This window comes from Coloeus monedula (genome assembly GCF_965178545.1).
Source record: "Coloeus monedula genome assembly, chromosome: 1".
In the NCBI taxonomy this organism is placed as follows: domain Eukaryota; kingdom Metazoa; phylum Chordata; class Aves; order Passeriformes; family Corvidae; genus Coloeus; species Coloeus monedula.
The window spans coordinates 51,070,295-51,097,580 of NC_138781.1; the positions used below are offsets into that span (position 1 = coordinate 51,070,295).

General features: G+C 37.1%; 1 protein-coding gene across 1 annotated transcript in view; it reads right to left on the bottom strand.

Moving 5' to 3' along the window:
• The window catches only part of CNTNAP2 (contactin associated protein 2), a gene marked incomplete at its 5' end in the record, with an annotated part of 1,036,243 nt that overhangs the window by 377,523 nt on the left and 631,434 nt on the right, over positions 1-27,286 (bottom strand). Inside the window, one exon of the mRNA XM_082287522.1 lies at positions 24,499-24,670. Coding sequence (XP_082143648.1) covers positions 24,499-24,670 — 172 coding nt within the window. The remainder of the gene's footprint in view (positions 1-24,498; positions 24,671-27,286) is intronic.

Genomic DNA, 27,286 nt, shown 5'->3' on the forward strand with positions numbered 1-27,286 from the left:
TTCAAAACTTTTAGATGTGATCAAAGGCCTTTTATATGGACAATATATACTAGCCTGACTGTGGATCACAAAAAGAATAGCTACCATTTAAATCAGCTGTAGAAACAAAATATGGGAAGTTGTGTATATCACGAGATGAGGTCGATTTTACCACTTCAATAATTTAAATGAAATAGAGTATGTACATAATATATTTCTCATCTATGAACACAGATTAGGCTGGATATAGCAGGAGAGATTGTATAGTACCGATTTGACACATGTAATTTTTAAATCATAGAGGAGGAATGGCTAGAGGATTACATACCTTTATTTCAGTAAATCTGAAGATGATGAAATCTGGATATTTTATCGTCAACATTACAAATGTCATCCACAGGTTACCAACATTAACTCAAACATAAAAGCATGATGCAGTTATTGCCTAAAAGCACTAAGATCATTATAAAGACAGATGTTGGGCTGAGAGACATTTAATTAGATCAGCTGGCTACATTACTGAGTGAGTTACTATTTCTGCTTGCTTTCACTAACAAATTGCCTCAGAATGTTGTTAGCCACCCATTCTTTTGCAGGTTGCCTTTAGCAAATGCTGCATTCATTTGTAATCACCAGTGCACACACTGTTTAACTTCCAAAGCACTAGAACCTGGCCTTTAAATAGGATTGGTGGTAGCAATTGTGAAAAGTGTGGAAAGACAGCTCAGAAAAATCAGGCTGTAATTCCATTTCAAGCAAAAATTAGAGAAAGTGATGTTTTGTTCGCAAAAAAATTTTGTACAAAGACTACTTTTGACAACTATCTTCAGGAAAAACAGAATCAAAGAACACAAGATTGGTTAGACTGGAAAACACCTCAGATTATCTAAGTGCTTCTGACAACCATCACTTTTATGATGGAAAGATACCTTCAGCCACTATTCCACTCTACCATTCCATTAGAGAGAAAGCTTACTGTGTACACATGAAAACTTCAGCAAACAAAGTTGCAAGAATTTTTGAAAATGCTACCTTGACCCTTGAAGACTATTCTAAATAACATCATTTGTGATAGTTATCTTAATCTTTTATGACTCATTTTATTTAAAGAGGAAACGCATCCAAAGTGAAACAATATAGCCAAAAAGCACTACTTAGGATCACAGAGCTCTGCTCTCCTACAGCACTTCCCTGTGTTTCAGCAAGACTTTTCATCCCCGTGTCAGGAAAGCAGATAAGGTTAATGGATGATGTATTTTCATAAGCATGCTTCTCAGCTTGGTTATTCTGCCCTTTGAAATATGAAGCAGACTCCCTGAAGTCATACAAATAATAGTTTACCTGAGACCTTTAAAAGGATGGTTGATGCCCTTGCCTTTGGCTGTATTTTCTTTACTGTGTCAGATAGGAACAAGAAGAATTGCTCTGTGAACAGGTGATTAAAACAAAACAAAACAAATCAGAAAAGGAAAGGAAAAAATGTCTACCACCCTCTGCCCAAGCTTTTTCCATGAATACAAATGAAACTGATAGAAACTGCAAGTGACAGGCAAGGATGATAAACCATTAAAGTAATGCACCACAAAGGGTATGTACAAAATAATGCAGTTATCAACGCAAAACTTTTGTAAATTTTCTAAAGGAGCCGTACACTGTTCTGTCAGATGAAGTCAAGATTGGTTTTTAATTTTCCTCTTGACATTTGCCAAACTGTTAAGTACTATCAGAAATTATTGTTATTCAACCTTGTTTTGAACTTCAGGCAGGGTAGTTCAGCTTTTATTTGTATCATGAAGGGGTAACCCCCATTTTGACTTTTGAACTTTAATTCTTGCTTTTACTGTTATTGATGCTAGTTTTACCAGTGTCTTTCCCTTGGGGAAGATTTTAAAGCTTTTCTTAGCATTACAATTCAGTAACTTAGTTCTGCCAACCAGATTTTCAGGTATGGGTACGGGGGATCAGTAGATTTTTTTCCTGTATTCTCAAGTAGGCAGAAATCAGATGAAAAAAAGTAGTAAAAACATAGCAGAGAATGAAGTCTACTTTAAAAATACATACTGACTCATCTTTTGTGAATTACAGCCGTCCTGCTTGCCTTTTTCCTACCCTCACTGTCTGCTACCAAATCAATGTAAGTCCCCAGAACAGGATCTTCAAAAAAGACAGGTTTCCACCCATGGAACACAGTCTCAGACACTTCTAGCAAGACAAGAAATATTTTCTCTTCCTTGGATTATACTGCTGACCTGAAAGGCATTAGCTGAGGGTATTCCACAGGATGTCAGAACATGTTCCAGTCCTGGTTTTATACCCACTGCAGGTGCCCAGATGCCAGCAAGAGGGTCTGCTGGCTCTGCAGTGTCCATGAGGAGAGGAAAGGCCAAGGCTGCCCAAGCTCCAGTGCCCCAGTGCAGGACTCAGGCATGGGCAGGCACCCTGGGGAAAATGCATCTGAGAAAGGACAGAACGCTGCTCGGCAGTGAGGAGTGAGGGAGTTGGAGTCAAAGGAAGGGGTTCTAGGTTTTTTGTAACTGTTTCTCACCATCAAACTCTATTTTAATTGACAAAAATTTGATTTGCATTCCCTTAGAATATAAGTAAGGATCTGGCTCCAAATATTTTGGATCATAAGTGAACACTAATCTAGTTTTATTGACAAGGTAAAAAGTAAATACCCTCATCTAACTATAGCAAAAGAAGACAGTTCTGAACTCTGAAATCTGATGCCATTTACATCTCACTACTCCCCAAATTCCTTGGGTAACAAAAGTGATGGAACACATAGAAGGAGTATCTCCCTGCTAGTACCAACTGCATCAAGTGGAGAGAAAATGACAAGTATATTAAGCTACAAATATATTATCTATATCTCCACCACATTATCTGTAAGCTACAAATACAATAGTTTTGTAGGTTAAATTGAAAAACCATCACTTATCTGGTAACTAGATGTGAGTTTTCAATCATGTTTCATAAAATTTAGAACAATTTGCTATTGTGCAAAGACCATGACATGCTACAATTCATATGAATTAATGGAAGATGGGAGTAATTATACAGAGACCATATAAAAACTATGATGAGATCTTTGGGAATCTCAAAATCAACAACAGTAATTTGGTTGAAAGTGGAAATACGTAACAGAAGGAACACCTCTTCACAGTAACCAACAAAACAGAATCTGGATATGCACCAGTCTAGTAACAAGAAATTCATTTACCTAAAGGAAGTGTTTTCTTAAGCTAACAGTCTGAACTGAACATTATTACATGCTTATTGTGGCTTTATTGCTTACTGTGGAAAAGTAGTATTTCATACCAGGAAACACTGGAAAGACAACTTCTATAAATGATGGCAATTTTGTTTAAATCTTTTGTGACATTCATGAGAGCCCATGACCAATAAAGACGTTGCCAAACCTTTTTGGAAAAAAGGTCTGCTGGATTTCAGGAATGTTTTCCACATTCCTAAGCCTCTGTTTTCCAACTGATAGCCCCAACACAGACATGGAGATCACTATCTTCACCTGTGGGATTCCTCATTGCAGATATAACTACAAAGTGGTGATGGAGAGTGTTGTCTATACAAAAAAAAAAAAAACAAAAACATAAAGACCTTCATCTCTCAAGCAAAAGTTGCCCAGTTCCACCAGCTCTGCTTGCAGGACAGGCTGGAGATTAAATCCAGCAGTGAATGGAGGTTGGGCAAGGAGACAGGGGAGCATAGCTAAATGCTTTAATCAGGAGATACCAAAGTGCTGACATGGCCTTGGACTGCCCAGTGCTGTAGCCAGCTGAAAGGCCTCCTTCAGAAGACTTCAATGCTTCTCTACTGAATCAGACTGGGTCTCTGTGCCCTGTTCTCCCCTCCAGCATTTTGCTGGGAAGCAACTCCATCAGTGTTAAGATATCTGTAGAAAAGAACAGGAGATCTGAGGGCAAAGAAATAGGTGGTTGAGAGGACGAGTAGTCCAGAGGAGGACTGGATCCCAGAGAGTCTTTACAGATCACAAGACTGGCCGTGAATACAAAGGGAATATTTCTGGTATGGAAATTTTGGCGTACACCGAACTGAGAACAGTGATTCCACTACAGCGATACCAGTGTATATTATCTGTCAGTGGCTGTTACATTCATTTACATACATCACTTGTGTACTGAAAACACAGTAAGACAATCATCAGGCTTTCTAAGTGTTTTCATGTTGAAAACAATGCTCTTGAGGATCACTGCAAGCTGAAAAAGTCTCTCAAGCAGATGGAAAAAACCTTACATGCAAATGTGCTAACAACTATAGCTTTGTATCCACTAACTCCACTAACCTCTAAAGGATGTACTTTGCTTCAAATGGATACATTTAGTAAGAAAATTGTAAGGATCTTATCACAATTGATTATGCATTACACATGGTACTTTAGACCCAATTTTGCCTTCAAATACCAGGATGTACTTCTCATAGAACAAGAAAAAGAAAAAAAACATTATACCTAATTACTAAGAGAGAAAATGGGCAACATGCCGAAGTCCTGAGTTCAGCAAAGTTAATGAGGACAGAATTTCACTGAGTGTATCTCAGCTTCCTTGACTTCACCTTTTAGTTGAGACAAACTGCTCTTTGTTTACTGCATATAATTTTTTGTGTTACTGCGATTTGCTGCTTGCTGGGCTTCCATCCCTCTCCTTTAGACGTGAATAACATAATGCATCTTGTCATTGATAACATCAAAATTCTTACTCACAGCTGAATACCAGTACAGATTAAATTGGAAGGTACTACTGTTTTCATAATATTTGCCTTTTTTTCCTAGGACTATAAGTAAGGAAGCATATTATCACTTCATTCAAAAAATACACATTTAGTAACCTACAAGTTTAATAGTTTTCACTGCTCTGAGGTTATGTAGAGTGCAATGATCATCCATTGATTTAACTCATATGGACAAATCCCATTGTACATTTTCTTTGCTTTCTGTTTCAGCAGGTTTCTGTGGATATTAAAATTGTCATTATCTACCCACAGGCAGTTTCAAAATACCCACAGGCATCTTGCTTTACTACTGCTTGAGGCTTTGGAAAAAAGGTAGTACCATACAAAGCTGCAAAACCTATAATATATATGTAGAAAAAATCTGTCATGTTATGGTGTTTCAACCTGTAAGACATATGCTGAAGGTCTACAGCTGCCATTGGTAAAATAGCCTCCATATTCCTATGAATTCTACATAAAAACTTGCTAGCAGAATCACATTGCTTAAGACAGTCCTACATAAGACAGCAGGTTGAAAGATAAATGGGTCCCTGGGACAAAACTGATGATTTTTCTCAAGAATGAGTGATTATAGCACAATTTCATGAGCTTCTAGCAAAGACTTTACAGTCCCAATTGATAATATAATACCACCGTGGCTAAATACACACTGTGACTTGAAAAGATCTGATTCTAAACTGGGAAGAAAATTATGAATACATCTAAGTATCAAGCAAGTATTCACAAGATTATTTAGGACAAGAAGTAAAGGAGAGTCTGCATCTGGCGTCACAGGTCACTCCCAAGGAATACAGAAAAATAGTGCTGGGAAGTCTCAGAATGCTTGCATAATTGCTGGGAGAGAGCACAGGCTGTTACTTATTACCTACACTAATGTGGCATTAAGGACATCAATTAAAAACAAACAAGCTATTCTTTACAAACTTGGGAAGACATACTGCGGGAAAAGAAATCTTAATGGTATTGAATATCTGACACCAGATCAGAAGGGTAAAACAAAACTATAATACAGAAAAATGTGAATTATTGAATTACCGTTATTCTTCACTATTTACATAGAAACATAATCACTCATGCTAAACCAATAACAAAATATATTCTATTGAGTAACAGCTTCAGTGATGTGAAGTAGCAACTATCGTAGTGACCTTCCGAAGTTTTTAGAGTGAGGTAAATTGTATCTGAGAACACAAAAAAAATTAGCTGACAAGATCATCAGTTTACATTCTTATACACTTGAATGCAAGTTCTTGGAATACATTTTTTGTAAAAAAGGACAGTACTGTGGAATCCAGCAGTGGAGAAATCTAGACTTGAAAACTGATGTTTTGTGTAAGAAAAGAAATGTGAATCCCATATACGTAACAGAAGATGACAAAAAGAAAATCATGTGCTTAATCATACAGGATTAGTGAGACCTTTACTTATAGTCCTGTTCCTAGTTCTGTCTACTACACTCAAAATCTTGCCATGAGCAAGAAAGAAAACATATGGCAAGTGGAGGTAAAAATTCCATGTCAGTCCAGCTAATGCTAGCAATATAATAATTAAAATTGTATAATTAACAGGAAAAAAAATCTATGAATAATAAAATTAAGTTTGTAATTCAAAATTTCCTAGTAGTTGTGCCTCTTCCTGATAATTTTGCTCACCTTTCCCCCGTCTGTTCAGGTTTTTTGGCTGACATTTCAGTTTTCCATGAGAACAGGGGAAAAGACAGCTATGGTAAGGTCTTAGCTAGAAGTTTGCTGTTTGTGGTGACAAGGCTCCATCATCAGCATCAGGGCCCCTTGTAGCTACTCTTACACGTTTCCAACCACAGTCCTTTTTCTTTATGCCCAGCCTAAATGCTGAAAGTTGCACAACAGCCATCCATAGTGGCAGGTCACACAAAGGGCTACTGTTACACAGGGGCTTCACAGTCTGCGGAATTCTCCAAGAGGGAATCCATCCAGGGCAGGCACCACTAGCAGCTGTTATCCAAGGTACAAATAGGTCAGGCCAAGGCAAACCCAGACATGCCCTGGGACCCTGTACTCTCAGGTCAACACAAAGCCTCTGTCATGATTTCTGTCACTAGTAAGGGCAAAAATCATGTGTCTGGGCTGCAAGTTTACTTTTAGAAAAAAATAACATTGATGAATTGCAAAAGGTTAGAAAGAACTACATGAGTTTAGTAAATTCACCTGTTTATTCGCAGAACCTTCTTGTATGCACGGTGAAGAAATTTTTGAGGAGGACTTTTATTTTTTGCGTTAGGTAGAAGACTGGTACTGAGAATGGAAAGCTCCAAGTTGAATCTAGACAAACTCAGGATCGAAATCAGATATATAATTTTAACTCAGGAGAAAATTAACCACTAGGGAGTAATTATCTGAAGATTTAGAAACTTTCTATATCTTGAAATAATTAGATGAAAATTGTCCTTAAAAAACAAAACAAAACAAAACAAGAAAAGGAAAGCTAAGCAGGAGAAGATATCACTTAAGAAGTATTCATGTAGTAAAACTATTTATTTTCTGTAATGCAAGATGCTTCAGCTAAGTGGTTTTACTGGGTTGTTCTGACCATAATCCATGGCAATCTTTCCCTTGGTTGCCACAGAGTGATTTAATTTGCCTATAATTCTAACCAGATATATCTTGGAAAATTTAGCAACAACAAAGTCTTCAATTAATAGTACCTGTGCTCAGGATTTCTGAAGTCCAGATTAAAAACCTTAGAAAGACAGACAGAAGGGACTATGCATGAATATTCCAATGCAATAAAAAAAATGCCCTAAAAGCCAAAACGCTATGAAACAAAAGCTGCTAATGGCAAGTAGGTTATTTTTCATCTTATTAAAAGTTTTCTTGTTTTATTCAAAGATCTCATGAAGATACCTGTGTATATCCCTACGACTTTTGTCATATTTTTTTTTCCATCGAGTAGTATCATCAGTACATTCTAGCAGAGAGCATTTTATGTTACTTTATCCATTACACCACTATAGTTCAAAGGAATTAGAGCAAAAGGCCTGAATAATCATACCATGAGGAAATTAATGACCCAGAGGATGAACGGACTGCCATGACCATGTGCCAAAATGCTGGTTTTTTCTGTCTTCTGAACACCAAGGTAAAAGTAAACTGTGAAAATTAATGTTATCCAGCTCAAGTTGACATTTATATTTGAGTTACTGTTTTATAATACAATAGAGTGTCTGAGACCTTAAAAAAATACAGAAGCATAGCTTAGATGCATTTTTTTCTGTATTTCTATTAACATGTGTATTTCTGGAATGCCATGGCAAGAATCATGACAAGCATGTATTATGTAGAAATTCTGGCACATCACTATTCTGTTATTTTAATTTCTGCCAGTCATTCTGGAGGCAAAAACATCATATAATTTAAAAAATTTAATTTCTTAGTGTATCTGGCTGTTAGATTTTCTCTCTGGGTAAAGGGGCTTCCTTCTAAAAGTTTTCTGACCCAGGCCTACTATTTTTCTATAATTACCATAAAATTAAAATATTTAGAATTCATTACCACAATAGCTGAAAATAGCTAATGAGCACTCTATGACCACTGATCATATAACCAACTAGTATTTAGAAGCACATTCAATAACACAGAGAAAACACTTTGTAGCCCCTTCCACCAATCAACTACTCACAAAGGAGGGAGAAGTTGACCTAAAGGTTCCTTCCATAAAAAACACCAAGATGGATTTCTTATCATCAAACATCAGCACTGGACCTCTAAGTACTTTCTTCTTTGATATAGAATTCACAATTTTTCCATATGCTCTACTCAATTAAAGCTGTAGTAGAAACAACATGGACTTACAGAATAGGCTATTTTAGACATGCACCAAAGCTAAAGCAAATCGTTCCCTGATAAAAGCCTAGGAGTTGTATAGAGGTCCAGGAGCAATATTTGGCTTTGGTATTCGGGTTTTTTTTCCCCCCCTCACTTAAAGAAACATAGTTTTTGAACACATAGGATTCATTGATGCAGAAAGAACTTTTTTTTTTTCCCTATGTACAACTCCACCTCTGCCCCAAGGATTTAGCTTATGCTTAGACCATTTAAACAACTATGTGGCTTATATTTCTGTCCAGTTTAAAAATATAGTTTCCTATTTTTAAGTCAATTTACTCTTCATCCTGACCTAAGATTTCTGTAGCTACAACCCACTGTCACTTTCTACAGCAAAACTAATAAACTTTGTAATAAAAGTAGCAGTTCTGCCAAGACAAGATAAAGCACCGTTCAAGCCCCTCAAACCTTTTGTAAATGCTTATGGGTTCAAATTCTACTTTTTAAGCCTGCAAACCCTTCACTTTTTAAGTTCTACACATTCCTCAACTCCTTCACTAAAAACTTTCTTCTCCTTTCTTTCTTTCTCTCTCTCTCTTCCTTTTCCTTTCTCTCATATTCTAGGATAATAAATTACCTATTTCGACAGAAGCACAGACATTTTAAAAAGTATTTCACATTACAGTGATTAGCAACTGCATTTTCCTTTACTGCTTGTACTTTGGTAGGATAAAATAAATGAGTCCATAGCTATACATCTGTTAGGTTTAAATAATACATGAAAGTAACTGGTAGCATGAAAAAAGGAGAAAGCATATTTTTCAAGGACAAAATTCTGTGTCTTCAAGTGTATTTCTAACATCAAATAGCAGCATTATACACTTAAATCAGGAACTTTACTTCTTTCAAAACATAATTATACTGTTCAAAGAAAACTACTGAAACTACTGTGTACTTTTATGAAATGATACAATGCAGCTATACTTTGCAGGGCACATTTCATACAAACTGCATTATGAAATGTACCACAGAGATAAATAACAGTTACACAATCAAATAACAAACAATAGCAGAGAGAGAAGAACATTAAGTCATGAGAGATGAAGAAGAATATATTCTACAAAACTTCACAGGAAGATAGAGTCAATAAGACATATAAAAGCATTTCTAGGAGGCAAGAACAATAAAAATAAAGGTTTTCAGAACAGCTAAAGTATACTGCATAAATAAGATACAGAAGGTTTCTACTATGTAAGCAGATGAAGGAGAGTTAGTTACAGCCACAGAGAAAAAGTCATCACTTATTTTGTGCCATTTTCTGACTAATTGTCATACGGCCAGTGAAACATTAAACAGTTGAAACATGCTGACAAACACCAATGTAAAAGTATGAAAAATTGGCATGACAAGCCCGAGTAAGAGCTGTTAATACTAAACATGCAAAATAAATGTCAGGGGGGTTATTTGACTAAATGCTGGAGTAGTTAACCTTTGATGCTATGATTGATCTTGAGTGAAAATAAGAAGCCACCAGAGGAAAGCAAGTATGCTGAAAAACTTGTTACTGTTTGTGGAGGTCCTAAATGAAAGAGTCAGGTATTAATAAAGGAACAGATATTGTAGCTAATGGCCCCCTGAGCTATGCTTCATAGGAGTAAATTTAATATAATGGGCACCATACCATTCAGGAGAGATCTTATCATAGCATTAGTACAAAATATAACTTTAAAAGGTAACTAGACCTTTAGAGAGGATAAAGGAGAATGAAACGTTGGTAAATTCTACAATGAACATTGATGAATCTGAGAAAGGAGTAATTTTGCTTTTTGAGTTAATGATTTTGAGAAGGTCGGTTTGTGTAACAGCCCCAAGTTAGTGTCTTGCTGGCGTTTATTGAGCAGCCACAGAGGAACAGTCAGACAGAACAAAGGTGTATAGTACTGTAAAAACTGCAGAAATTATGCTATTGAAAAGGCAGATCAACCCCTTGATATAAAAGAGAAAAAGAGCACATAGTGTCTTTCATGTTGAAGTGAAAAGAAACATGATAGGAGTTGGATTTCTTCTTTCCCCCAGAATTCTCTGTAGGTTGGTATTTTTCTTTTACTAGAAAAGTGAAAAGACAGGTGAAAGTAACAGCTACCTTCACTAAAACCGACAGTGAATTTCCAGCTTTCTTTTGTAAAATAGGAAGTTAATAGATAAGGTGTATCGAAGACCGTCCTTATGTTTGCGTACAAATTGACCAGCACCATCATCTTTAAAATGTCTAGAAAACTTTTCAGTCTCTCAAGTTTCAGGAATTTGATCTGACAGGCATTCAGCATTTAATAGAAATCCAGGAGGATGGATCAGTAACATCCTTACACAGGAAGCAAACATTTTAAGGGAAAAAATTAGAAGCTCTTAAAACTGTAAGGCTGAGTGAAATGAACACTGATAATAAGATAGCAGTGTTATTTGACTCACATCAGTGATGAATTGATCTATATTTCTTTAGAACTAATTTCTCTTGTTTGCTTGTTCATTAACTGTCTGAAATGAACAAAGTAAAGAAAATTTTGCATGAAATTTCAATATGGAATAAGTCTTCCCTTTATATGATAACTTTCCATATAATGCATTTAATGCAGGGGCTATTTAATGATTTAAACTTTGAAAAACAAACTATATTATATTACATATTATGCACCAGTTCTGCTCAAAAGCTCTGAAAACATATCCCCTGCAATTAAAATACAGTAAGCAGTAGTTAATCTGTCAATTACAGTTGAGTCAATATTTCTGATTTGCATTTCAAAATGTTGCCTTAGAAATGATCGTGTAAATCTGTGAGAAAATAAGGATGAACAGATATAAATAAACAAAAAAAATCTTTCCACAGACTTGTTTGAATTAATCTCTGAACAAATCTACAAAAGCTAACACTGAAATCCATACAGTGTCATACAGATTAATCACAATAATCTCAATGTTGTGACATGAAAGATTATAAGAAAGACCAATGAAAGCTGTTGCCTAGATTTAAAAATTTCTGGCTGACAGAGAAACAATTTGGTGCCAAAATAGAAAGTTGAAGTCAAACTAACTGCTGCCCTCTAAAAAGTCTTTCTTAACAATGAAACTTATCACAATGACATAAAAATAGAGATGTTATTGGAAGAATGCATGGCAACAAATAAATGCAACAAATGTCTTTTCAAGAAATAAGAATCACATTGTTTTCTAAGGCACAAAATTAACTCCATAGGTCTGAAGGCTATAATACCTTAGAGAAATTGTCTGCTTTTGTTATATCATGTCAGTTTGGTTTAAATTCTTGATCTAAGGGCCCTTGCAGGCAGTTGTAAGGGCTTTAAAATCCTAGGCACAATTACAAACACATGATGTTTTTCATATCTAAGCACTTATTTATACTATGGAATTAAAATCTCTTCTCCAACTCCCCCAGCGGAAAAGTTCTGTACTAATTGGCACTGGAACACTGAATTTCTTATTCCCCAACATTGCTTCTAATAAGAAAAAGTATAAATTTTATGAGTATTCCACTGAAAAAAACCACCAAAATTGTTGCCATTGTAAAATACATAGGCATAATATGTATGCATTTTCTAGAAATCAGAAAGTAGACTATAATAGTTTATCTCTGTCACTTGCCTTAAACCTAATAAACCATCTACACAGGTTTCTTTGGCTTCTGCTTTGGCTACTTTACACTTTTTTTAAAAAATAAATATGACAAATTTCACAAAATTGGTGTGCTGTTAGTATAGGGTATCTACATTTGGCAATGGTAAGTCTAGATTACAGGCTGTGAACAGAAGCTGGCCTGAAAGATACTTCTGCAGGGCTTCTACATTTTCCTAGGAGATAAATTAGGGAACTAACAATGGGCAACCAATCAATAGAGCCTGACTAGGCAGACATTTCCATCTGGATATGTTCTCTTAGACAGAATGGTACCTGTTGCTCCTACCACAGTCAACTGAGATGGAAAGGACATGAGAAGCCTTGCATGTTATGCTGCTTCTTCTGCTGCCAGTCTGAATATTGATCATCAAACTGGGACCCACCACAGATGGGGAACACTCACCTGGACACATAAGCACACACGAGAGGAATTCCAGAGTTGCTAAACAATCAAACTGGCTTTGGCTTCACTGAGAATCTTCTAATAAATAAGTCTCTTGTTTGTATCTCTCATTACATACATTATTTAGTAGAGCTTTATTCGTCATAAAATGTCTGAATTTCTTAGTCTATCATAATAACATAATAGCCCATTTTACTGGTTCTTCAGAATGTTATCTTAACTAACAATTTAAGAGCTCTGATGGAACAGCACAAACCATAGCCTAATAATTAAAGAATAGAATTACAGAATGGCTTGGGTAGAAATAAGGATATTTTCATATTTTTATTTTAATTACTGTTTTATAAGTAAGTTCCACAGAATGCAATCTTATTCCTCAAAATTGAGAATTTTATGTAACAGAAATTGCAAGAATTAAGTGCCAGTGAAAATTTTGTTGCAAATATTCAAGTATAGATTTGATATAAAAATTCTGGAAAAATGTAACATAACTACGACTTTTTTTTTCTTTGGGTGATATAATTTATGGCTAAAAATTCTTAGAAATGGCAAATATAAAATATATTTATTCTACAGTTATAAATGAAGCAGTGTTCCATTAAGCATTCCTCTAAATTAGCAGGTCCTGTAAAAATATTTTTTACTTTCTTTTGGGATCACTCAGGTAAGGCTCCTCCTAATGTTTTTTTTCTAATATTCTTTTTTTTTTAATATTATACCAGGAAAAAAAGAACTCATTTACTGCACAGATTAAGTATTTTTAAAAGTGAAACCCAGTTCTCTTCATATCTCTCCTAATCTAGATCTCTATTCAATATTCATTTCCTTTCTGCACCCTCCGTTTTAAAAACAGCTAGTATAATCTAATCCACTGGTGACATTTACAGGGAATGAATGAAGACCTGTTTACTGAAACATTATATTAGCTCATTTAAACTATCCTTCCAGGAAGATATCGAAGTTTAATCAACTAGCATCTGACATATATTCCTCCAAGGAGTTTTGTTCTTTCCAATTTCTTAGAAGAAATCTGGTTAGGTTTTAACACAATTTCTCATCAAGAATTGCCACCTGCCTTCAATTTGATGCACAACAGAAATCTGCAGACTCACAAATACAAAAATGCATCATAAAATTTTGTGCATTAGCTTTAGATCTATTCAACATAATGCAGGAAGGAAGATAATTTAACTGGAAAGTAAGTTTGATGTGAAACTGGAGAGGCAGAGTTCAAATCTGTGGTCAGCCTCAAAGTTGATGCGTCATCTTGGTCTACCAATGTGGCCCCAGAACTATTTATGTGCCTGCAGAGAAACTTACACAGAAAAACACCATCTGGCTGCTTCACCACCTAGTTTACATAAGAAGCAAGGGAAAAACTGAACCTCTCTTCACTCACTTTGCTGTCAAACCCTTCTGCATCCTCCAAATAAACATATCATGTGCTGAAGTACAATACAAGGACTGTGTGTTAAGTTCTCCCCTCATTATGACATACATGTATATTCTCATTTGAGATATTTCTAGGCCATAAAATTCGGCCCACATTTGTGTCAAAACCTTGCTCAGTGTTTTGTTTGTGGTTAGTCCCATTCTTCGACGCTTATGTCTGCTTATTTAGGCTATGCAGAATTCAAGTCCCTTTCTCATGACTCCATCCCATTCCCACAGGCAGAGAGAGCCACAAAGTTTAGGGAGCATTAGTGCATATAAATACTGTAAAGAATCTAGGCCTTAACCTTTCTCTAGCTGCATTTTCTTTAAATAAAGATGCCACGATAAACACAACAGAAATACTGGGATACTCAGGAAGTTAATATTGCTAGCTAGAGAAAAGCATGAAACAAATAAGGTGAGCCCATTCTGTCCAATGTGTTAGTAGCAGAAATGGATTTGATCACCTTTATTTACTTTTAGATGTCACTGTCTTGTTCTGCAAAAGATCTGTGAAGTCAGTATCTGGGAGAAATATGATATTGAACAGGAAATAACACCTTCCTTGATGGATAGACAGTCATTTTTTAAAAGAGTCTGATCACTAGCAAACACTCACTACCAGCAGAAATACTGAAATAAGCACGTTTTGAGAAAAGGAAGCTGTAGAGATACAGACACAGTATTAAGCCTAATGCACATATCTAGACATTATTATTATTACTAGTGATTTCCAGTGATGGCATATTTAGGCCTTTTCCTTTCATGTTTTAAAGAGCAACCTATATCTACTACAAGACCACTCACTTCTAATCTATTAGACTTATAACTCTATTTCTTTAGGCTCTCACCAGTATGAATATTCTGCAGGAGTTCAATATGCTCATTTTAAAATTATAACGATTCCTGAAAAAAAAAGAAAGAATGTAAATCCAGCAGGAACTGTTCAGCAAGGCAATTTCTGCTAAAAGTCGGACTCCATCCATAAATAGTTATACTTATTTGTAGCAGTGTTTTATGCAAGACAAACTACTTATTCTGGAGACTTTATTGCTTGCCTGTATGAAAAAGAGATGGTCCCAACATTTTAGTAAGACAGACATTTGCTTACAATTATTACTACAGAAAGATATTGTCTGATATGAAATGGTTATTCTATGGTTTAAACTCTTTGTAACAGATCCAGCAGAAATTCTAGTAATCCAATGGGACTTGCTGTCCAGATGCACATAATTGTGATGAATGGGTTAAATTTACTCATAGCTTGATACCTGATTACAAATTCAGAGCTGCAGTCATAAAACTGGTCATAATCATAATTGTACTGTACAGAAAGAAAATGTATACTGTCGCTGTTGGGGCAGCCACAACACGCATGGACAGTGCCTCTTTCAAGGGCCAAAAAGCCGTTTATTAAACAAAGCAGCCTCTTTTATGCACCTTTTGTATGTTGTCATTTGTGTTACAGATTCATTGGCTGCTAAACTATTACAATAGACTCATTGGCTATTATTAACTTCAATACACTACCATTGGCTACCTATAGCATAAGCATTCAAGCATTCAGAAAAATAACAGGTGCAGATATATTGCTGTTTTCTCCTTCTACTGTTTAGCTTTCTTACTTCTCTTGATACTACGTTCTCATGGGCAAAAACTAATTGTTTTTCTTCTCACGCACTTTTCTCACAGTCCTTCTCTAGCTGAAGTAACAGGCCTGAGCCTAATTTTAGAAAGGCAACAAGGCCTTCATTCAATAAGGTTTTACTTAAATGCCACAGTATACAAGAGTTTTGTTTCTAGCATCTGGAAAATATTCAGAACATATGCCATTATTACTTATTACAGCATTATGTCATGCTTATAAAATATTAGTGTGCTGACTAATTATAGAATATAATCAAATCTATTACAGTCAGTCATAGACAGACAGTCTACTTGTTTGGATTATGATTATCCATTTTCTTCTACTGGGAAAAGAGTAGAAGTATTGATATTCATATCTGAGAGATTCATAGTTAGTTAACAAACGCAAATGAGAGGATGATGCAAGTTTAGTTGTATTTAAAGACTATTAGTAATACAGACAGTTCCTGAAACTTCTTTGCATTGGTTAAATTTTTTGTAAACTTTAAAATTGAGACAGCAATCTGGCTTTGTTTATTTTTGAGAATGAACATAAAGAGTTTCATTAAGAATAGCAGCACTGCTCATCTAAGAGAAGGTATGTCAATCACATAAAAATAAGAAATCTGCATAATATATTAGTTTTTTCAGTTTTGAAGGAGCAATAAGTGATGAATAACTTGAGAGAGCCATCAAAACAGTTTGACTTCAGAACTCAGCTGAGTAACCAAGGAGTCAGTTTCAACAGTTTTATTATGGGATCAGGTAAATATTTAGCATCTACTCTTGTGAGAGCATAAATTTCATGTCCAAGAGAGAGCTTTGTGGATGTTTGCTCAGTGCTCTCATCTTCCCCATAGGAGAATGAGAATAAAATAATAATTATGTATGAATGTAATACAAGCTGCACATTCAATCAAGTCCCCTAAGCAAACTAATGCGTGTAAGAAAAAACAAGAAATTAATTTCCACACAAAGATTTTGCTCATGACTTTCACAAATTATAGATTACTCCACTTGATTAAGCTGTTCCTATATTAATAATGTTGTAGCAGACAGCAAAAAAAAGCAAAAGTTTTGCCAAAACAACTTGTAACATTATTTAAATGTTTTAAATGCTTGCCACTATTATCAACTTTTCTTCAAATCCTTTCCCTACTAATCTTAGATTAGTAAACATAAGCAGGTGTGTGCCTTGATGAGAGGAGCCCCTGTAACTGTGTCCTCACCATTTAAAAAGGATGCTAAGGTACTTGAATGCATTCCAAGAAGGGCAGCGAAGATGGTGAAGGGACTGGAAGACAGAGAGCCAGAAGGAGCCAGGGCAGAAGCACAGGAGGCAGGAAGAGAGCCAAAGGGACCCAGGAGAGCCCTGACAAGGGCTGTACTCAGTTTTACTGAGGACAAGAAGCAATGCCTGGGAGCCACCCCTGGGCCCACCCTGGGAGTCTAGAAAGCTTCCTCACACAAGATGGGAGGCACGAAGGCAGCAGGCACCTGACCAAAACGGTCCAAAGGAGGCTGAGGGCTGTGCTAAGTGCAGCAGAGGAAGGCAAAAGGTGCTGCAGGGCACAAGATGGGGCATGCCTGTCTTCAAGGGGCATGAGCAGCAGGCAGGAACCTGTCCAAGAGGGCCCAGTGGAGACCTTACCATCACATGTTCAATGCTGCAGAGGAAGGCAAAAAAGGACCACCAAGGTCCAGTGTCAGTCTGATCCAGCGGAAAATTCCTTCCTGACCCCATAGGTGATGATCAACTATTCCCTGAACATATGAGTAAGACCTGCCTCCTCATTCCACACACTGGGCACACCTCCCAGGAGATGCCCAACTTCTAGTCTGGATCCATGTCAGGGCCTTCCAAGAATGAACAAATGCCCTTTGGTATTTGCAAGGTATCTTGCTACCTACTTGGTAGCAAGAATCCTTTCTGCACCTGGAAGGACACCACTGCTCCAAAGTGGTGCTCCAAAGCACTGGGATCCCTTGCAACACCTCTGCAACTCTTTTCTTATGACTGTTGCCCCAGGCTCCACACAGAGTATGAGGACAGTCAGTTCTGGAGTACTCCTTAAAAAGCATTTCCTTTGTGTTGCCATCGCTATCCAGCTGAAAAAAGATTTCAGACCCTCAGATGAGCTTAGAAGGGGACCCTGCTGGGAGCTAGTTTTGCAGTGGAGCCCCTCCAGAAGACTTGTCCAGCCTCCAGTTCTCCTCCCTCAGCTTCAAGGGATTCTACCAGCTCCTCAAGGACTTCTCTCTGATGTATTTGGGCTTGTTCCAGGCCAGCTATAGCAGTGGGAGATGGGAGGATGCTCCCTTTTATCCTGCTCCAGGGCACGGTGACTATGGTATTGCAGGATGGTGGCACTATGCCACAAGTGTGACAGGGTCCTCCATTCACAATTCCACTTGCAACAGCTCCATCCTCCACCCAGCATCCTTCAGAGGATGATCTTTGGGATGCTGGCCCCAAGGCAGTCACTGTGACAAGAGGCCCAGAGTGTTGTCCCTGCCCTTGGTGACCATGCACTGGGCACAGCTGCTGGGTGACAATGGTGCATTCTCTGCCACTTGGCTCCCAAGAACAAACCCTGTGCTGTTACCTTGCTTTCAGGCCATGGAGGAAAACAATCCTGCAGTTCTGAGACTACCTCTATTATCTATCAAGTTATCCATAACTCTGCATTACATCCTCCTCCTCTCCTCAGTATACCTAAATGTTTACTGGCTTAGCTCTTGTTGTAGCACGAACAAGTATTTATCATGAACAAATAATCCACTTTCTCAAGAAAATTATTTCAGTAGCCTAAATTTTTAAATAATAATAAAAAACAAAGATATTAGTAATCCTTAGAGTTAAAATGAGAGATTTTTTTCCTCTCTGTGCGGAGCTTATATGGGACAAAATACAAGACAAAGAACAATTGAGGATTTTTTGAAATATCAAAATATTCAGGCATACAGCTACAAGATGATGTACAACTAACACAGTTACTTGAAAGAATCTCATAAGAACATTATTGACTATTGTAACCTGTGTAATATATGATAAAGTGAAAAAAAAACATGGCAAAGGCATAAGAATAAAATAGCACTCAAACCATTTGCATCTCAAACTATTCTGACTTGTTTAAAGAGTTACTGATTTCACTATATAGTTATTTAACAATCTGGGTCATTAGTCATATTGTTCCACACAGGGAACCTCACAGGTTTTCACCTTCTGTCCATGCAGTCCTACTACATCTCCTGGTGCTGCTTTTTTCTCTTTTTTTGAAGCTTCCCTGATCTAATCACCATTTTATTCTGTCTTTCTCTGGTTCTCTTGGAGAGTCCTATTCTAATGACAGCTGGAAGGTCTGGCCAATTTCTCAATGATACCAAAGTACTGCATAGACTCTGTTAAATTTTGCAAAAATATTTCCATCTGCATGCAGGGAACACGGTTTAACACATGGAAAACCCCAGTTTATTCAATTTTTAATGTTTCTTATGCTTTCTTTTCCCCAATTTTTACAATGTTTCTCCCATCCCCTATTTTGAGAATGGAGATTTTTTCATGGTAAAAAAACATTGCAAAAAACTAAGATATACTTCAGAAAGAAAGCTAATGAAACTATTCCTATTTTGTGGTTAGCTCTGTAGAGTTTGTAATCTCCAAGCTGTCTACTGATCTGTGTTAATAATACGGCAGTTGTCACACTCTGGCACATAACGGACAAGTGCCACAGTATTAAAAGCATTGTCAACTGAGGTATAATCTCTGCCTACAAAGTCACTTTTCTGGACTGAGACGGATTATTATGTAAATGCACTTGAATCTCTCTCATTGAAAGGCAGCTTTCACCTCCACTTCCACATAAAAAGTTTGTATGGTTACAAAGAGACCTGGGGAGAAGAGGAGAGTGAGAAGGCACATGCAGGAAGTGTCTTCCAGCCATATGGCCAGGAATATCTGCAGGTTGAAGCCATGGTATAGTGTCAGTCCTTTCCCAGTCATATATAACTTCCTTTTTGTGAATTTGTGTTGGAAATAATGGCAAAGCAGGGTTTGCTTCCAGCCAGGACATTCTTATATCATCTGCTCCTCATGCAGAAACTGCTGGATGATGTCTGCTTGTCTGTCTCACTACTGAACTGGCAGAGGGAGGCGAAGAAGAGTGAGGAAGGGCAGAATTCTAATGTCTGTGTAAAGATCCAGAAATTAAGAATTTAATACTATTTGCAATTAGGAATTTTAACACCAAAGAAATTTTGTCTTGCTGCCAGTAATACAGTGGCCATCTTTATGTACCAATATGCTCGCTGTGCTTTGTTATTTGGATGAATTACTTCAAACTATGATTGGCAATCCCATAGTTTACAGAATGTTGCTCTATGGGATTAAAGCCAAATGCTGGCACTCTGTCATACAGAATGTATCCCCACAGCAGGTAAGCAATAATCATCCAGAAATGTTCTCCTGCACGTATCTGATTACTTAAATTAATCTTTAATGTGAAATTATTCTCAAAAACTGGCATCTAATTCATCTCACTCTGTTACAGAGGGAATCACACTGTTTACACATTCATAAAATACCAGAAACAGCTACATGAAAATTTTTCATTTCCACCCCCATTTTTTCACATGGCACACAGAAATTTTCATTAAAATTGGCTTATGTGCAGTGTAATCTCCAATGGCAGATTTGACACTGTATTTTGAAATCATTTTAGTGTTTCCTCATTGTGATTTTGTGATTAAAATCCATAATTCCAGCCATAATAAAGTAAGGAAAGCTTTAGAATTCTCCGAGACTGCTGGGATAAATTAGTTGTGAGTAATAATTTCCATTCAAAGTTCTGTGCTTGAATCTGAAAGTACAACAGTACCATCTGGACTGTAACAACAGGTTAGGTTGTTAATGTTAAGTAAAAGAAGGTGCATAGGGACCTGTGCTGCCACAAGCAACGCAGCACGTGGATCACTGTGGCAACAATGCAACTTCCTTTCCTAATGCAATTATAGGTCATTAAGAGACAGAAATAGGGATGATTATTTTTTTTTTCTTAGTAGCATTTTCACGGCCTGTAATTATACATACCTGCATGAAATTATATGCATTTATACTATTTAATCACTGGTAAAAAGAGAATGTTCCTTAGCTTTGGTGTTCCCCTGTAATTAGATCTCAGCTTGCAATCTTTACAATAAAAAAATGCTCATGTGAGGAAGGGGAGACAAAATAAAAAGGCACTGTTTTAACACTTGGGTGTCCCAAGTACAAGCATAATACTCTAACATGACTATTCCTTTCACATTTTTCAAAACTGCTGGAAACAAAATGCAGAAACCTTTTCCATATCAGGCCAGCATTTAGCTCGGCAGAACCTGGGACTTTGGAAGCAGTTACCCTCAGGCAGGTGCAGCCCAAGAACTCAACAAACCCTCAGTACCTTTTGTTATGTTCTTATGGAGAAAACTTTCCCCTCCTCACTAACCACTCTGACTAATGATGAAAAATGCCAACATTTACAACTTCACCTTTTGTGCCCTGAACCAAATGGCTGAAGCCTGCATTAAGAATCATTCAATGTGACAGCTTATCTTGTTGCCCAGTCGGGGTCTTTACTGAAGTGTGGCTATGAGAGCAATTTCCATGTTGATGATCATGGCTGAAGCCTTTATGATTCAGATCCAAACTAGTTTAAAAAAGCAGGAGGATCCCACGATGACAAGCCACAAGTATCTTCCCCTTTCAAAGGAAGTGAAATTGAGATGATACAGAGCACACATGGTACTTGGATTCCTTGAAAGAAAGCCACATATGTTATATATAATGGCATATTGTAGCAGAAGTGCTTGCAAACCCTTATTTGCGGATGCTAATAACACAGCCATGAAAATCCAGCCTAAATATTGGCATTGTTACTACACAGCCAAAGGGTTTGTTCTAAAGGGCAAATTAAGGAGAAATAAACTCGATCATGGGAAAACAACAAACTTGATTACATCTCAATCATTGAAAAAAACAACGCCAACCCAAGAAACTTCTTTTGATACTATTCTAATTTCCTGTGACTATTCAATTGCTGCTCTGCTTGCAACATTATCTTCCTGTGCTTAAAACCCATAAATGTGAGACATACAGCTTTAATTTTTACGAGGATGATATCAACATCCAAGGTGGCAGAAGAGAGAAACAGAGTGAGAACATGTTCTCTTATATAAAGAAAACATACATATGGAAGCATAGATAAAACACTTTTATTTATGCCAAACTCTGTTATGAATACAGATGTTTATATAAATATATAATAAACCTAATATATAATACACAAAAATATAGAAAGCATAATATATTTATAATATTTTCATATTATAAAAGGCCACTATATATTATTTTTATGTGGCATGTGGCATTATAATATATGAACTATTTGAATGTATATTATGTGTTATAAAATAAAATAGCTTCTAAACAGTAAGTTCGATAAGAAGTTAACTTCCAAAATAAGCTGCTTTACATATAGGAAACCTTAAGTCTTGTATTTCATAAATGTATTGTAAAGCTCTGATGCTAATTAGCTTACATTGTAAGTTACTTGTAATTACATTACAATACATTTCGAAACCTTAATTCTTATTAATTTCCCTATAATAATGGCATTATTTTTAGTAGAAACTTGCATAAGTGGGTTCAATCATTGAGATAAATACAAATCGTTGCATAAGCTTAAATTCATCCATTGGAGGAAAGGCAGAGACTTAAATAGCTGTATCTTCATGTCCTTTCTTTCAAGTCAGTTTACATTTCCAAACCCAAATATTCAAAATAAAATCAAGTAATTCAAACTGACAAATACTGACCACAGAAGTTCTTTTTAATTTCAGATGTATGTGAGAAGACAGAACAAACTTCATCCCTATGACAGCAGCTTGTCACATGCTCTTTTCATTATGACTTCAACCTTCAACAGGTCCATGAGGAGAATCAATATAAAATGCCTGACTTGCCAGAGCACCTCACTGGTACACCACAAAGCATGTCCTTTAACACTGAGGTTACTACAGTGGTATACTGGGTCTGGCTGGGATGGAATTACTCAATTAATCTTCTTCCCAGCAGTCCACAGGCATTGTGTTTCCCAGCTGTGGCTAAAACCATGCTGGTACCAGACCACTGTTTGGCTGCTGCTGGACAGCACTTGTCCAGAAGCATCAAGGCTTCTCTCCATACCCTTCCCCTTAAAGACCAGGAGGAGGGGTGGGTAAAGGTTAGACAAGGACATAGCTGGGGTAGCTGAGCCAAACCGATCATGGGAAAGCCCATACTGTACAACATCATGCCCAGCAATAAAAATTCAGGGAATGGACGAGGAAAGGAGTGTATTCAGTGTTATGGAGTTTCTCTTCCAAAACAAACACTACATGTGCTGAGGCCCTGCTTTCCTGACAGCAGCTGGACATTTGCTTACTGATGCAAAGTAGTGAACAAATTTCTGGTTTTGCTTTGCTTGCATGTGCAGCTTTTCTTATTAAATTGCCTTCTTAATCCACCGGTCTTTTTCCCTTTCTTCTGTTTTTCTCCCCATCCCTCAGGAGAAGGAAGAGAGCTAAAGGTAGGGTGGGTGTTTGGCTGCCAGCCACGGTCAACCTACCACAACTCATTTAGTGCAAATGGATGCCTACATTTCAGGAACAGAAGGCATTTTGCAAGACCAAAGCAGCATGTTGTATTTTGGTTTTTTCACACTAGCATCTATCTCTTTGAGAGTCTCTTAAATTAAAATAGGAATTGAAAAGCACATGAATTTCTTTACCGTAACTATGCAGATATTTGCTGATGGTTTCCCAAATCACTGAGCCAGTAGAATTTCTATCCTTGAGATATACAAAGCTCAAGTGGACATGGCCCTGAGTAACCCGATGTAGCTTTGAAGTTGGCCCTGCATTTAGACGGTGGCATGAACTCCAGTAGTTGGTTGTTACCAGAATTATTCTAGGGTTCTGTGATCTAGTACTCTTTGCTTCTTTCAGAGCACTATTTGAAAAACCCATTTTCAGCTTTCCAGCAGGCTTGCAATGGCTTTAATGTACAGGTAATTTTCATGATAAGCCAAGCTGCCTGTATGCAGGATTTGGGCTACTTGTTCTTTCTGTCTTTCCTAGTATTGTCTTTTTTCCACCAACAAAGAAGCCATTAATCAGAAGCAACATAAAATAAATACAGGTAAGTGGCTTAAAAGGTAGTGCCAAAGTGAAAGGCTGCCCTAATTCTCAGTTACTCTTCTCAGACTGGAAAAAACCAAACCCAGTAAGCATTATTTTAGTTAAGTTTGAGCATTTATTACATCACTGATGTGCAAGCTTGTGGACCTGGTTTAGTTCTCTGAGGAACACAGGGAAGCCAGAAGGGGCTGCAGCCAGGAGCCACAACTTCTAGTTGCAAATAGGTCTCCATCAGAGTCATCTAAGAAACAGACAAAATGTGTGAGGAGTTTCCTCTATTCAAGGCAGCCGTATCATTGACATATAGGCTGAGCCTGGCTTATGAGAATTTTTCACCTCCTCCTCTGCTGGTAAGTGGGGAGATTTGAGAGTTGCTTTCCACTGCACCCTACACAGTCTACAATTTAAAGCCATCATCTGCATCATCTAAGCATGGTTCCCACTCATAAAAAGGTAGGGCCACCTTGACATGATCACTGGCAGTGTCAAGACCATCTTCTCTGGATCAGTGTATATTTTCAGAATATGAAGGACATATCAGTGTATCAGAGTATGGGTGATCTCTCCACAACTTACCTGTCAATAATGGCACACATGTCAATGGTGACATTGGCAAAGCTTCCCAGCTTGCCTTGCTCCACTGCATGCAAATCCACCAGCTGATCATCAACATGAATACTCTGCATGCATCCTTGAAAAGAATGCTCGAATAGAGAATGATCCGAGTCATTCATCTGTACAGGAAACCCTGTAGAGAAGCAAAATAAAGAGCATTATTAGCCTCACCTACTATTACTTAAGACAGGAGTTTTTCAAGGAGCGACATGTTTCCTAGATGACGGAAGAAAAAAGTCAACATGGTAAGGAAATATTATAAAGTTATTAATTTACATTGCAATGTTATTGATTTTAGTAATTGTTAACCACCTGAAAGAATTTATACAGTACAGCTGATGATTCATTAATTTTTGTCTGAAGGATGGAAGTCTTCTGCTGTCTTCTCCTCTGGTCCTCTACCGCTGTATCTCATTCCTTCTTTCTCATACAAATATTATTGGAATAGGAAAAGGATTTATCTCCTAACTGTATTTTAGAACCCACATTTTAATTTCTTTGATTTTTCTGACTAAAAATGCAGCCATGAAGTGAATTTCCAGTTCAGCCTTCTCTAGAACTAGGCTTCCACTCATTGTCACTTTGTCTTTTGTTCATGAGCAAAGAATACTTGTGCTAGAATATGTCTGTAAACTTGAAAATAATCCTGAAATCTAATGTCCTGGATCACTTCTGATCAACCTGAGGACATTCTGTAGTATTTTCAGTTTCACTCCAAATACATTCATTTTCTTGCCTGTTTGAAGGTAGTTTATAAGAGATGAGAATGACTTAGTGTCTGGCTCAGGCTAAAAGGCAGGGAGACAGAGCATGTTTTTATGCAACTGTTTAACTGAATGCCCTTCAGAAGTGAACGTGTCAATTTACTTGAGAAAAATGTCCTTCATAAGACAGCGGAGAGCCTCATTCACTACTTATAAATCTTTAACAATGTACTCCCTGAAAAAGACAGAATACATTTAGGGTGGGAGCAGGAAGGAAGAAAGGGGGGTAGCAAGAGTTTGTTGAAAAGAAAAGAAGGTAAAGAAGGTAAAAAGGCTGAAAAATGCATAATGGTTTTGCAGATTTCAGCTAGATAGATGACCAGCCATGCAGTACTTGTCTGACAAGGATAAAAGATTGTACACATTTGCTTTGGTAGCTAAGACAGATTTTACAGCTCCCATTCCTTCTCCCACTTTTCTATCCACCTTGCCAATCTCCAATGCCTTATGCCCTCTTCAATAGCATTTGTGGAGACAGGAGAATAACAGATTATCAAACTGACATTATTTGAACAGTGGCAGAAAAAAAGTAATGAACATAATTTTAAATTCTGTTCCTGAATACAGTTTATCACATACCACATAAATGAATTGGCTGAAAAAGAGGGCAACAAGCAGAGAAACAAGCAAAAGGTGCTTGAAGTCACATGATGCCTTATATGGCACCTATTACTAAAGAACCCACAACTAGTTACATAAAGTCTTTGCCAAAATCTAATTTAAATATATTTTAACTAAAAGGCTTTGCCAGAAATTTCATATCATCATTAATGCTTTTTAAAATTTTCTGAAGTGACCCTGCCCATCAGCTAAATTTACGTCTGGTAGCTTCTAAATTTCCCTGACTCCAGTAAGCACTCACTTCAGAGTTCACTGGTGGTGGCACAGAGTTAATCAGGGATGCTATAGTAATTAAGCTGGGACAACACTAAAAGTTAGTTCTGACAGGTACCTCAAGAAGCTGGGCTTGCCTTGAGGTTGTATCACCTTTGGACTAAAATTCTGACACTATTTCAGGGAGCTGTAAACTGCTATGAGACAGATAAATAACCCCATCACAATAACACATATTTGATGGAGACAGAAAAGCTCCTTGGGAATCCCCCAAATGCCTAACTAGTGCATAATAACCTCATCAGATCAAATGCCATCCCCCAAAACAAACAAACAAACAAACAAAAGTGCTAATCCTGGACTGTTGGAATTGTTATTTTGGACAGGCAGAAGAACCAAGTTGTAGGGACATGACCTATATTGTCTTCCCAGCATGGACATTGGCTAGTGACTTGTCTGATGAAAAGAGGACAGGGCTTTCAGAAACCTGCCTTCTACTTTTTTTAAGTTGTTCTTTCTAGTGACTGATTAAACTGATTTATGTGAGTCTTAGCAGCCAACAGTAGAGAGAGACAAAAGTGAAAGTTAGTTCTGTGTTGTTTGGTGGACGCAAACACAATATTTGCATGTTCCTACCAGGCACTTTCCCCATTTATATTTCAACAGGTCACTCTTTCAGTATAATTGTCTGTTTCTAAACTGTCACTGAATCCGAGAACTCCTCCCAAGCAAGAATCCCCAAACTAACACAAAGCACGTGGTCATTTAGATCTTTAGCGCAGCAGCAAAGCAGGGCATAAAACCTGCATATCACCTTTGGGTTCAGAGCACTTTGGCAATTTCTTTGGTTTAAATATTAAATCCAAGGTTACCAACACTGGGGTAAACAATAACATTCGTGAAAACCTTGCAAAGCCAAGGAAACTATACAGATATATCTGAATATAATGAAAGATTATCCACCATCCTACAAACACTAACTGAAAAATAAGATCAAAACTGAGAGCCACTATTCACTGTTCACGTCAAAAAGAGTATGAGCCAAATAAGTGAGTGAAAAATGTACTATTAGATTCAACAATTTGAGACCATTCAAGAACTAACTACAGCGGTATTTCAGTACGTGATTCTCAGCTTCACTGCATCTGAAG